This window comes from Diabrotica undecimpunctata, chromosome 3 (assembly GCF_040954645.1).
Source record: "Diabrotica undecimpunctata isolate CICGRU chromosome 3, icDiaUnde3, whole genome shotgun sequence".
NCBI lineage: Eukaryota > Metazoa > Arthropoda > Insecta > Coleoptera > Chrysomelidae > Diabrotica > Diabrotica undecimpunctata.
The window spans coordinates 121,015,533-121,028,792 of NC_092805.1; the positions used below are offsets into that span (position 1 = coordinate 121,015,533).

Here is a 13,260-nt window from a genome sequence, read left to right on the forward strand (position 1 = left end):
TTTGGTAAAATTCGATACTGTGTACCGTTTTCGGAATATTTTGATTTGAAAATTATGAAGTAATAATTGATGCTGGTAGTAACGATAAAGTTCTAATAGGTATACCTCTATTTTCTCCAAGCGTGCCATGGAAATCTGACATTTATTGATTGTTATGACGATAAATCAACAATAATTAGTTTTGAAACCTTGTTATTTGTAAAATCAAATCAAAATGTACTCAAATGTTGAATACACTGACATGTTATTAACCTTAGGCGAATGTTTAGGATGTTCTAGTGCAGCTGTGACACGTTATTCAGAAAAGTTTCCTAGAAGAAACTTACCAAGTAAAAAAAACATTTAGAGCATTCTTTTTACGGGCGAGGCCACCTTTACGCGACAAGGTATGTTTAACTCCCATAATGCACACTACTGGTGTGATGAGAATCCACGAGTCAAAAGGGTATCACATTACCAACACTCATAAGTTAATGTTTGGGCAGCAACTTTAGGTAACAAATTAATAGGTTATCATATTCTACCTGGAAATTTAAATGGTGATATGTATATTGATTTTTTAAACAATTCCTTATTCGAGATATTAGAAGATTTAACGCTAAATGAGCGAAGATCTTTATTTTTTATGCACGATGGAGCTTCACCACACTTTGATAGAAGGTGTCGTAATTGGTCGAGTAATCATTTTCCGAATCGATGGATTGGTAGAGGTGCAGAAGCTCCGATTCATTGGCCTCCTCGGTCATGCGATTTTAACTCTTTGGACTACGCAGTTTGGTTGTATATTAAGGAAAAAGTCTATGCTACAGAGGTAAATTCACGCCAAGAATTGGAAGAAAGAATTCAACGTCAATTTAATGACATCATAGCTGATCCCCTACCGTTTAGAAGGTTAATGGAATCTTTAGAAAAAAGAATAGACTTGTGTATTCGCGAAAACGGAGGGCATTTTGAACACTTACTGTAATTGAACTTTATTTTATGTTCTTAGTCATTCATTTAATTTTCTTCTTGTGAGTTTTGTTTAATTACTAACTAGTTTATACCAGCATCAATTATTACTTCATAATTTTGAAATCAAAATATTCCGAAAACGGTACACAGTATCGAGGTTTACCAAGAGTACCTTTTTCGTGTAAAATTGAATGATGTTTAAGTTTACTTGAAATTTTGATTAATAATTATACTCTTAAAAAAGTTATATTGACTAATACTTAGTACGGTCCGTGTAACTAGCGCCCTCTATGAGAATCAGATATAAAAACAAATTCATGGGATGTATCAGCTTCCAAAACATATTCGTATAAAATTTCATTACAGTGTTGCCAGCAGTTTCGGCAAAATCGTAAAAAATGCGTAAATTTTTTTTTTCTTCAACGCCCTGTATTTTGAAAACGGATGGCGTTACAAAAATTTTTTACTAAGCAAACCCCAATTATTTTTCAGTTTTTTACCTACCCTAGAGACGGGGTTACCTTTTTTTGAAACACCCTGTATACATTGTAATATGCCAATCTAAACGTTCCTTAGGTATAGTCCCTATAAACCTATCACCTAAGCAATATTTAGAGTAAGGATTCACACAACTAAAGATAGATTTGTAAAAGAAAATATTAAACGACCAAGTACTTCGTTAATTGAAAAACCTGAATTAATAATTTTTAGCGGTAAATATACTCCTTCTCAAGAGATAATACCATTTTAATCAAGGATATATTTCAATGATAAGATTTAGTGAAATGAGCCGACTCAATTAACAGGTGAATTCGCTGAAACTTCTTCCTCGCCTTGTCTACAGAATTAATGTTTCATTGTTGTTTATGTAAAATATGTTCTCTGACTGTTCCATTTGAAAACAAAGCATTCAATCTAATGTTAAATAATCATATTCATTTTTTCGAGTTCTTAATAATTATACGAAATAAATAAATCCTGACAATTAAATCCCTTACCTTCTACTCCACAAAAGATGTGGAAACTTATCGATCAAACTTGCCAGGAATTTATCAGATACCCTTCGTATCTGTTTGTGTTGATGATTAAAGTTAACCAATAAAAACTGAGCATGCAGCTCTAGATCTGCTTCTCTAGCTTCATTTTTGGGCCTATCTTTCATCACGTCTAAAAATTTGTCAAACACTCTTTCGCTGACGGACTGAACGCAATTCCACATTCCAGCTTTGTCTTTTTGAAGAGCAGAATCACTTAAATATTCTGAAATAATTGGTACCAAACTTGGTTCTCCAGAATGTTCCACTCTAACAAATTAAACAAAAATATTTTCTATTAGTAAATTTATCAAAAAATTTTACCGAGTTTCATAATTTCCATAAATATCAAACATTAGGTTAAACAGGATTGATTTGGTATATATGATACTAGAACTATATTATACATGGACGTATAAATAAAGATATTATACGTCCATGATATTATATTATGTAAATACATGATCTTAAGTCGAGATAATGTGTAAAAGATCTAAGCTAAAAATAATATTTTGGATACCTTAATGTTTCCACCCAATACACACTCAATAAAAATGTACACTGAGCAAAAGTGAGCTTGTTTACATAAGCAGTAATGTCGGTTGGATGCTTTAAAAGGTCTAAAATTTGAGTCCTCAATTCCTGTAACTCATTCACTGATACGCTTTCGTTTCTAACAGCACTGGTAAACTGTAATTCCCTCATTTCGGATCTACTGGAAGTAAACGATACCAGAGTGGGAGACTTGACTGCTATTTCTTTTACACCTTCATACCATTCTTGAGGCCACAAACCTAAAAATTTTTAAAATATTACAGCTAATCTAGAGGACAATTAGTGTAAATGTAAATGGACAATTGGTGTAAAAATATACTGTATGTGAACTATGTATTTTATTTTAATTTCAGTTATTTCAAGACATAGTGTCTACTTTAATTTATTTAAGTTGAGATTGTCGCCAATTACAATTTTGCTTTATTCAGTTTTATAAGAACATACCACTCTTGTCAATAAATGTTTGAAAGAATTTCTTTACTTGTTTTAATTTGTATTACAGCAAAGTAATAATAATTACATAATTAGGCATATAAAAATGTGTGTCCTTTGACGGTTATAATTAAGGTAAGATTCTTGGTAAGTTGCATTTTTTGTTTCTCACTGTTGTGTATTGTATGAACTCAAGTATGAACTCACTTGGCTTACAAAGGTTGTAGAAACGGATTCTTAAAAGTTCAAAGAGTAAATCGGAAAAAATTATAAATTTTGTCCCAGTAAAAAATTGCTGCGGGATATCGAGAGTAATTTAGCATGGTTTGTTAGGTAGATCACGGTCATATATCGGTCTATTTTGAGGTTATGTATGATATTAGCGGAGGAATGCGATGGATAGAGACGACTGGAGAGAAATTCTTGAGGAGGCTAGGACCCACACAGGGTTGTAAAGCCTAAATGATGATGATGATTCCATTGGGTGTTTATTACGATGCCAATGTTCCCTACATTAAAAAAATATTTTAGCTATTATTAGAAATATGCTTTATCGTCACTGAAAATTGTACAATTTTATGGACAAATCTTACAAAAAGTCAAAAAAATAACAATAACAATTAAAATTTACTGAAATTACATAAATCGTCACTATCACAAAATACAATATACAATCCATTGCAAAATTTCACTAAATTGCAAATTGCATAATAAAAGCTTACGGACTAGGTAGTTTACGAATAAGTTTAAGCTGCTGCAAGTGATACACAAATATATATATATATATATATATATATATATATATAAATACTTTGTTGCTTGTACCTAAACGTACTGTAATTTCTTAGTTATTCGTTAAGAAACTCTGCCGCTTAATAATGTGATCTTTCAGATAGATAAGCTTTTGTCAATTTACGGAACTTAAGGAAAGAAGTTGTAGATTTAAGTTGCAAAGGGAGATGGCTGTATAATTTTTTTGTCGAATATTCTATAGATTTCTTTACTAACTCAGTGGACGGGATCGGCAAATACAAATCAAAGCTTGAATTTCTGATGGAGTAGTCATGATTAGGTCTTGCTGGAAAAACATGTAGGTGTTTACGAATTAAGCCAATAGTTTCTAGAATATATAAAGAGGAAAGAGTTAAAATCCCGTGATATTTGAAGTAGCTTCTGCAATGTGTTATTCTACTGAGGTCAAAAAGATACCGTATTGCTCTTTTTTGTAATTTAAAAATAACATCAGATTGGGCAGCTGTACTAGAACCCCAAAAAGGAACGCAGTATCGAAGATAAGACTCGAACAAAGAAAAGTTTGTTATTTTTTAAGATGCTAAATTGATTTCCTTCGAAACAGATCTTATTGCATAGCAGGCTGAGGCTAGTTTCTTACTTAACAAATCGATATGAAGGGACCATTTAAGGTTGCTGTCTATAAAAATACCAATAAATTTTACAGAATCAACGATACTGATCTGGCTGTTATTAAGTAGCAAGGGTTTAAGAGCTCCTTTATAGGATAATGTACTGTCTTATCCACGTTAAAAGAGAGTAAATTAGAGTCGGACCAGGTTTTTATTTTAAGTAGATCAGAAGTTATAATTGCATGAAGAGTTGCAATATTAGAGTTCCTCCATGTAATGCTGGTATCATCAGCAAAAAAAAATTTTCCATCGATTTTTAAATTAGTGATGCCATTTATAAAGATAAAATAAATACTGGCGCATAAAAAATTCTCCTCCACTTGCTGATGCTTTCTTAGAAACTAGTGAGTATCCTAATATCTATGGCAAAGAAAAAAGATTACCAATATATAAAGCTAATTTTCAGGTAACATTAAATAAACCAAAAGTCATTATACCAAAGTACACAGAATTCCCACAAATAAACTTTGTCTTACTTAGATCCATATTGAGTGACTATAATGATCACGTAATAATGTATACCGATGGTTCCAAAAAAGAGGATGGTGCCACAGGTTGCGCAGTTTACATTCCACATAAAAGCGAATCTTTGAAAATTAAACTTCCATCACATTGTTCAATATATACTGCTGAAGCGGTAGCTATCGAAAAAGCATTAGATTGGCTAGATTCACACAATTTAAATAAAGCAGTAATATTATCAGATTCATTATCGGTCATTAAAGGATTAAACTCAGATATGACTCAACATAAAAGAAATAATATTCTTTGTGCTATTAAAAATAAAATATATAGTAAAGATATTACAGTTATTTGGGTTAAAAGTCATATAGGTATCGAGAGAAATGAACTGGTTGATCAGCTTGCTAAAGATGCGACCCATGTTGGACTCTATATTCCCATATTTACATTGGAGGACTTACAACAACATTATTATAACAAAATTTTTATAAATTGGAAAGAAAAATGGAAAAACATAGCAACGAATTCAAATAATCAATATTATACTATCCACCCTACCCTACCACAAGATGTTGACTATATTTTCAAATATGCAATGCCAAAGAAGTTGACAGCCACAATTACTCGACTGAAAACTAATCACGGTGCATTCCCAGCTCACTTGGCTAAGTTAAATATTATCCCTTCTGGGGTATGCTCATGCGATAATATATCACAATGTGACATCAACCATATTCTTTTTAAGTGCGATAAACATAGGTATGAAACAGATCAGCTGTATTCAAAACTATCAGAACTTAAAATTCAGACTCCCATAAACATCACCCATTTACTCTCCTTAGATAGTAGAGAAGTATACGAACTAATATGTAACTTTTTATTTAAAGTTGGTTACATTATTTAAAAACTAATATCTTACATTACAATTCTGTGGCTAAAGGACTAGTTTCCAAGCCAACTCACCAAACACACACACACACACACACACACATTTATAAAGATAAGGAAAAGTAGAGGACCCAATACTGAACCTTGTGGTACTCCACATACAATGCTTTTGTGACTAGAGTCAGTATCATTTGATCTAACTAGTTGTTTCCTATTCCTCAAGTAGGATTGGAACCAATTGAAAATGTGAATTACACAAACAAAAGCTTTGGCATAGTCACAAAAAACAGTGACAGTACAAAGATTATTGTTTAGTGCTTGATAGACCTCATGTAGTACAGAAAAAATAGCATCGCTGCTACATTTGTTAGATAAAAAGCCGAACTGACTTTGTGATAAAATGTTGTTTTCAATGAGAAAGGACATAAGTCGGGCTTTTACAAGTCTCTCAATAATTTTGGATAGGACCGGTAGAAAGGCAATAGGTCTATAGTTGCAGACATTAGATTTTTCACGACCCTTATGAAGAGGATTAATAATGAAATTAATCGTTAATTAGTGAGACCAGGACTTCCAACACATTATTTGGGAGATTTAACAAAATTTTTATGGATAGTCCATCAGTACTACAGGAAGATTTGCTTTTGATACTACTGATTGTTTGGATCAATTCAAATTTATCAACTGGTCTTATAAAGAATGAATTCGAGACCTTTTTTGAATTGGGGAGATAGAAAACAGGATCTTGTTGTCGTAAAGTAGCTGATGTTATATTTTTACTCACATTAACGAAGTATTTATTTAGATTTTCAGTGTTTGAAAGAGAAAATGTTAAAGCTGTGTTAGTTTTATTTCGAAGATCGTTTATTATAGACCAAGTTTCCCTAGCAATATTTTTAAACCTTCCCAGACGATTCTCATAGTACATTTTTTTAGCTCTTTTGATAAGTTTTAGGTTCCTCTGTACTTGGAGATATATTCAGTGACAAAGACGTTGGTAGTAAATTTTTTTATGTACAGTAGTGAACGCATATTCTTGGTTGATATGCGGATACCTTTGGTAGTCCAGGATTTGTATTTTGTGTGTTTTGACTTAATTGTAATTAAAGGAAATGCCTTATTGAAAATAAAGACAAGCTTATCTAAAAAAATCACTGAAATTATAGTCCACGCCCACAGAGGGAAATGACACCCAGAAGTCAAGCACAAATTTTGGAATTTACGAAAGTTCTGAGCGGAAAAAATCCTACCTAAACGTTGGGTTTTCGAGGATTGTTTGTTAAGAGTGTTAAACTTGATATATACTGCTTCATGGTCAGAGCATTAATAATTGTAGAACGTACATCAAGGGGTGAGAAATCTGAGACAATATAATCAATTATTGTAGATGTTATTTTAGTAATTCTAGTAGGAGAATTAACGTGCATTGTGAAACCATACGATTCGAATATATTGACCAAAGATAATTTGGTAGCACAAGCAACAGCGTAATTAATATTCAAGTCACCGCATAGAATCTTTCTGCTTTTATTGGGCAGGTCGTCTAACAAATTTAACAGGTTCTGAATAAATAGTTCCGTGGAAGAATCAGGTGATCTATAAATGTAAAGAATGTACAGATTAAGATTCCTAATCATATTCTTAAGATTCATATTTTGTTATAGGAGAGAAATCATTTGTAGAAAGAATTAGGGTGTCACCATGAGCTGAACTTGGATGATCATACCTATTATAGTACATCCACTAATAATTTTCCAACATAAACATGCCTCATTCTGGTATTAAAGAGACCGCCTTTCAAATCAAGGTTGTCAGACATATTTCCTAAAATTCCTAAGGTTATATTTAAAAAATATTCTGTATTCTCTATTCGTTATTATTCAATTGCTAGTCAACGAACGACACTCTTAAAAAATGATATGAACATATTCTCAAAAAATATATCTATAAATTAATTAACTAGGTACTAATATTTCCATGGACTCTTCACTAATGAATTAAAGCAACCGTGAACGTTGTATATATTACTTATGCTCTAAGTAATTTTCGAATATCGGCAACATTGTAGTCTGGAGAGAATTTGGACCTTCGATCTATCTTGACGTTGCCATGTTGGTGAATTTAGCGGTAATACTCTTATAGATATAATGATCGACTTTTAAGAAATCAGACAACTTTTAAGAATCCAAGTTCTCAAAAACGGTTACAAGAATTGTATTATTTTTTTCCAAATTTCATTGATTTTATACCTTACCTGGAAACATGAAAAATTGCAGATATATTAATATGTTATATTAAAGTTACATTCAGTAATTTTAAACTCATGCATTATGGCAACAGCGAAGCGCAAAGCGATAAATCGCAATGAACACCTGTTTGTCTGGCTATGTGACACCCTAAAATATTCCTTTTTGCAACCAGATATCACAGGCGGAGGCTTATTATAAGGTAAGTAATATTATATTTTTCTAGAATGGCATTTTGGAGACCATTTGAAACGAATGATCAAGATGCATCAACTTCTGTGTTATCAATAAATAATGACAGCCCGGAATTAAAAAATAAAGATTTGCACGTACAATCCCAAAGAATAGTTTTAAATATGTATGAGTGTTTGAAAAAAGAAAATATTGGGATGGCTGATAATGCAATTGTTTCGAGAATTCATATATTAACAAAAATCGGGTATAAGACGATATATACAATTATTAAATTAGGCACTGTTACAGATCATTCCTTAAAACGAAAGCGACCAAATAAAAAATTGGGTAGGATTGACACTGCTGCAAAAGACGTTATTCAGCGAATAGTTTACAATTTTTACAAAGAAAATAGAGTGCCTACTTTAGAACTGATTCGTGAAAAATTGAGAGATTTCCCTGAATATAATTATACATCTTTGGAAACACTGCGCGAGATTTTGATAAGTTGTGGATTTAAATATAAGAAATTAGATAATCGAATGGTAATAATGGAATCTCGGCGTATTGTTGAACTTCGACGAGAATATTTGAGTAAAATAAAACAGTATCGTAATTCAAACAGAAACATAATCTATTTAGACGAAACCTGGTTCGATACGCATGATGTTGTCAAGTACGGCTGGGTTGACAACACAAACAAGTGTGCGTTAAATACACCGTGTTCACGAGGAAAACGTGTTATTATTCTTCATGCCGGAAGCAAAGATGGTTTTGTATCTAATGCATTGCTATTGTCGGCCAAAAATATAACAAAGTCTTCTGCCGATTATCACGAAGATATGACAGCCGATTTATTTGAAAAGTGGTTTGTTGAACAACTCTTGCCCAATATTCCGCCGAATTCAGTGATTGTTATGGATAATGCGTCGTATCATTCCCGCATATTAAATAAAATACCTAATAATAACACGAAAAAGGAGGAAATTTTAAAATTTATGCAACTTAAAAACATCACTGTTCCTAAAAAGATTCCAGTAAAGAAAGAATTAATTAGAATGATCAAAAGTCGGAATTTTAAAAACGAATACGTTATTGACACCATTTGCAGCAGGCACGGCCATACTCTTTTGCGATTACCCCCATACTATTGCATTTTTAATCCAATTGAAATGGTTTGGGGTACCGTAAAAAAACGATTGCGAACATATAATCAGTCACCAACATTAAGCGCAGTGGCCATTGAGAATATTCGAGAAGTAATTAGTGGCATTAATAGCGATGTGTGGAAAAATTGCGAAGCTCATGTTTTAAAAATAGCAAAACGAATATCCTGTTTTACCGGCAATAGCACCAATAGTTATCCAACCTGGGAACGATTCGACTTCAGAAGACTCTGACGATTCTTTTTAGTCCTTCTAATTAATTTCTTTACAGCTATCGCGATGCATCTTGAACACTAGTATTCATTATTATACAGTGTGTCACATTTAAGATGAAGACACCTCTATATATCAGCTATCAAAATACATACAGATTTAAAATTTTGCACAGTCATACATGTTGATAGTGCACATTTTTTTAAGATAGTCATCTGAAATTTTAATTTTAAACGCGGCTTACTGCGAATCCACAAACAGGGTAAATTTTCGATATTTTGCTTCGCGTTAGAGAAATCGGAAAAACTTATTTGGAAAAGTTGTTCCACTTATTGTAACCGCACATACCAAATTTCATGACAAAATTCGCAATTTTAGTTTTTCAGTATTATTTGTAATCTCGATCATAAATCTACAATTGATGCATCTCGGGACAGCCAACTGTCCGTTTTAGAATCCTGACTACAATTGAAGATCTTATTTCCAAAGTGTCTTAAATCCATATAATGAAATCCATGAAATTACAGATTTTCATACAAATTTAACATACAAATTATACAATTTTCATATGCACTTTTAAATGGTAAATAAGAAGTTGTTTTGGTACATATAACTTTATTCTAGACTTGAAGAAATCTATAAAGTTTAAAAAAAGAAAATTAAATCTTATCTAAATATATATATATATATATATATATATATATATATATATATATATATATATATATATATATTAATCATCTTAAATGCGACACACTGTATAAAGTCAGAACAAAAAAAAAAAAAATATAAAAACAAAAAAGAAAAAAAATAATAAAAACAAAATGAAAAAAAAAACTAACTTTATATTCTTACTAACATACCCAACCCTTTCCTTTCCTGGCAACGAAGGCTCATACCTCCTCGTGGTCCTTGCTGGACAGACAATATTTTGAGATTTTCTGTCCTTGCTGGATAGACAATCTTTTAAAATTTTCTGACAGAATGAGCCATTATTTACAGATAATTGTAAAAAAATATTCTGGTTTATGTAAAAACTAAATAATAATTCCAATATTCTTATAAATCACTAAAATTAACAAGCTTTAATTTGAAAGAATTAATTTGTTATTTATTCGATATTCGATGTTGTGAGCCCGCTCCCATTAAAAAAAAACTGATTCTGTCCTTTGAAGAGTCCTATTCAAAAATGCCCCGTTTAAACAAATCGAAGGTTGAAGGGTGCCGGACATTTTTGCCGGAAACAATTCAAATTCAAAAGATCACCTTTTTCTGCTACGGAAAATATTGCCCCAATTTCTCACCAAAATCAATGTTGAGACTTTAGTTTAGATACTCTTGAATCTCAAAAATACTCATTTACATATTTTTCAAGCCTCGAAAATACATATTAGGTATCGCATTTTTCGGATTTTAAATCGCCTATATCTCCAAAACTATTAACTTTTGAGAAAAATGACATAGATCTTATTTAGAGTCACCCAAAAACCTAAAAAATATTTCTTGGAGCACAAAAGGTGATATTTTGAAATCGGTAAGATAGTTTCGAAACAAATTCAGATTTCTGCTTTAATCTGGAGCCTTCTAAAAATTGCAAGACATGACCAGACGATGATAAAGATGTTAAAGAAGACATGGGGAATCTAAAATTTGCATTCCACGACATGTCTATTCATCTAGGCAGAAATCCTAACGAATTTGTTTCTCGTACTCATACAGAGTAGATCCGAAGAAAATGAAAAAGACAGAAAAGATTTTATTTCACGTTCAAAGCGTCTATGTATCTATTGATACGTATTTCGCTTTAATAAAGCTCATCAGAATAGTTATTCATAGCCGTTCTTAACGTGAAAAATAAAATTCTCTGTCTTATTTGTTTCGAAACTATCTTACCGATTTTTCTATCAGATGTCGCTATTGCGTCCATAACGAAGTCATGTTATTGTTACTTCTAATAAGACAGAGAATTTTATTTTTCACGTTAAGAACGGCTATGAATAACTATTCTGATGAGCTTTATTAAAGCGAAATACGTATCAATAGATACATAGACGCTTTGAACGTGAAATAAAATCTTTTCTGTCTTTTTCATTTTCTTCGGATCTACTCTGTATGAGTACGAGAAACAAATTCGTTAGGATTTCTGCCTAGATGAATAGACATGTCGTGGAATGCAAATTTTAGATTCCCCATGTCTTCTTTAACATCTTTATCATCGTCTGGTCATGTCTTGCAATTTTTAGAAGGCTCCAGATTAAAGCAGAAATCTGAATTTGTTTCGAAACTATCTTACCGATTTTTCTATCAGATGTCGCTATTGCGTCCATAACGAAGTCATGTTATTGTTACTTCTAATAAGACAGAGAATTTTATTTTTCACGTTAAGAACGGCTATGAATAACTATTCTGATGAGCTTTATTAAAGCGAAATACGTATCAATAGATACATAGACGCTTTGAACGTGAAATAAAATCTTTTCTGTCTTTTTCATTTTCTTCGGATCTACTCTGTATGAGTACGAGAAACAAATTCGTTAGGATTTCTGCCTAGATGAATAGACATGTCGTGGAATGCAAATTTTAGATTCCCCATGTCTTCTTTAACATCTTTATCATCGTCTGGTCATGTCTTGCAATTTTTAGAAGGCTCCAGATTAAAGCAGAAATCTGAATTTGTTTCGAAACTATCTTACCGATTTTTCTATCAGATGTCGCTATTGCGTCCATAACGAAGTCATGTTATTGTTACTTCTAATAAGACAGAGAATTTTATTTTTCACGTTAAGAACGGCTATGAATAACTATTCTGATGAGCTTTATTAAAGCGAAATACGTATCAATAGATACATAGACGCTTTGAACGTGAAATAAAATCTTTTCTGTCTTTTTCATTTTCTTCGGATCTACTCTGTATGAGTACGAGAAACAAATTCGTTAGGATTTCTGCCTAGATGAATAGACATGTCGTGGAATGCAAATTTTAGATTCCCCATGTCTTCTTTAACATCTTTATCATCGTCTGGTCATGTCTTGCAATTTTTAGAAGGCTCCAGATTAAAGCAGAAATCTGAATTTGTTTCGAAACTATCTTACCGATTTTTCTATCAGATGTCGCTATTGCGTCCATAACGAAGTCATGTTATTGTTACTTCTAATAAGACAGAGAATTTTATTTTTCACGTTAAGAACGGCTTTGAATAACTATTCTGATGAGCTTTATTAAAGCGAAATACGTATCAATAGATACATAGACGCTTTGAACGTGAAATAAAATCTTTTCTGTCTTTTTCATTTTCGTGATATTTTGAATTTGTTTAAAAAATTGTTTAAACAATTTCTGCCCAAAAATTGAGAAATTTTCCTGAATATAATTATGTAAAAATTAATAAAAATTATATAATTTTTCTTAAAATATGCGTTTGATGAACTGATCCCTTTTCTTAATTTCCACGCCAATGGTCGGCATTGGCATCAAAGAATCTCAAAAGCCGACGCTTGGCAAATTGACATTGGAAAAAGTATAATTGTGGTATATTTTTGTACAAAAAAAGCTCGTTAACTTCAAGCTAGTGCCCGGTAACCGCAACTATCGGGGGAAATCCTAATTTCTCTAGAAACAAAAATAATTCATCTGTTTTACATCTTATAGAACGAATATTAATCAGAAAGATGCTAAAGTTGTCATCACTATAATAATTTGAGGTTTCTAGTC

At 31.8% G+C, this 13,260-nt stretch overlaps 1 protein-coding gene across 1 annotated transcript in view; it reads right to left on the bottom strand.

Moving 5' to 3' along the window:
* The window catches only part of Pi4KIIIalpha (phosphatidylinositol 4-kinase III alpha), a 102,402-nt gene that overhangs the window by 43,167 nt on the left and 45,975 nt on the right, over positions 1-13,260 (bottom strand). Inside the window, exons 11-12 of the mRNA XM_072526796.1 lie at positions 2,509-2,782; positions 1,953-2,258 (exon numbers count right to left, since the gene is read on the bottom strand). Coding sequence (XP_072382897.1) covers positions 1,953-2,258; positions 2,509-2,782 — 580 coding nt within the window. The remainder of the gene's footprint in view (positions 1-1,952; positions 2,259-2,508; positions 2,783-13,260) is intronic.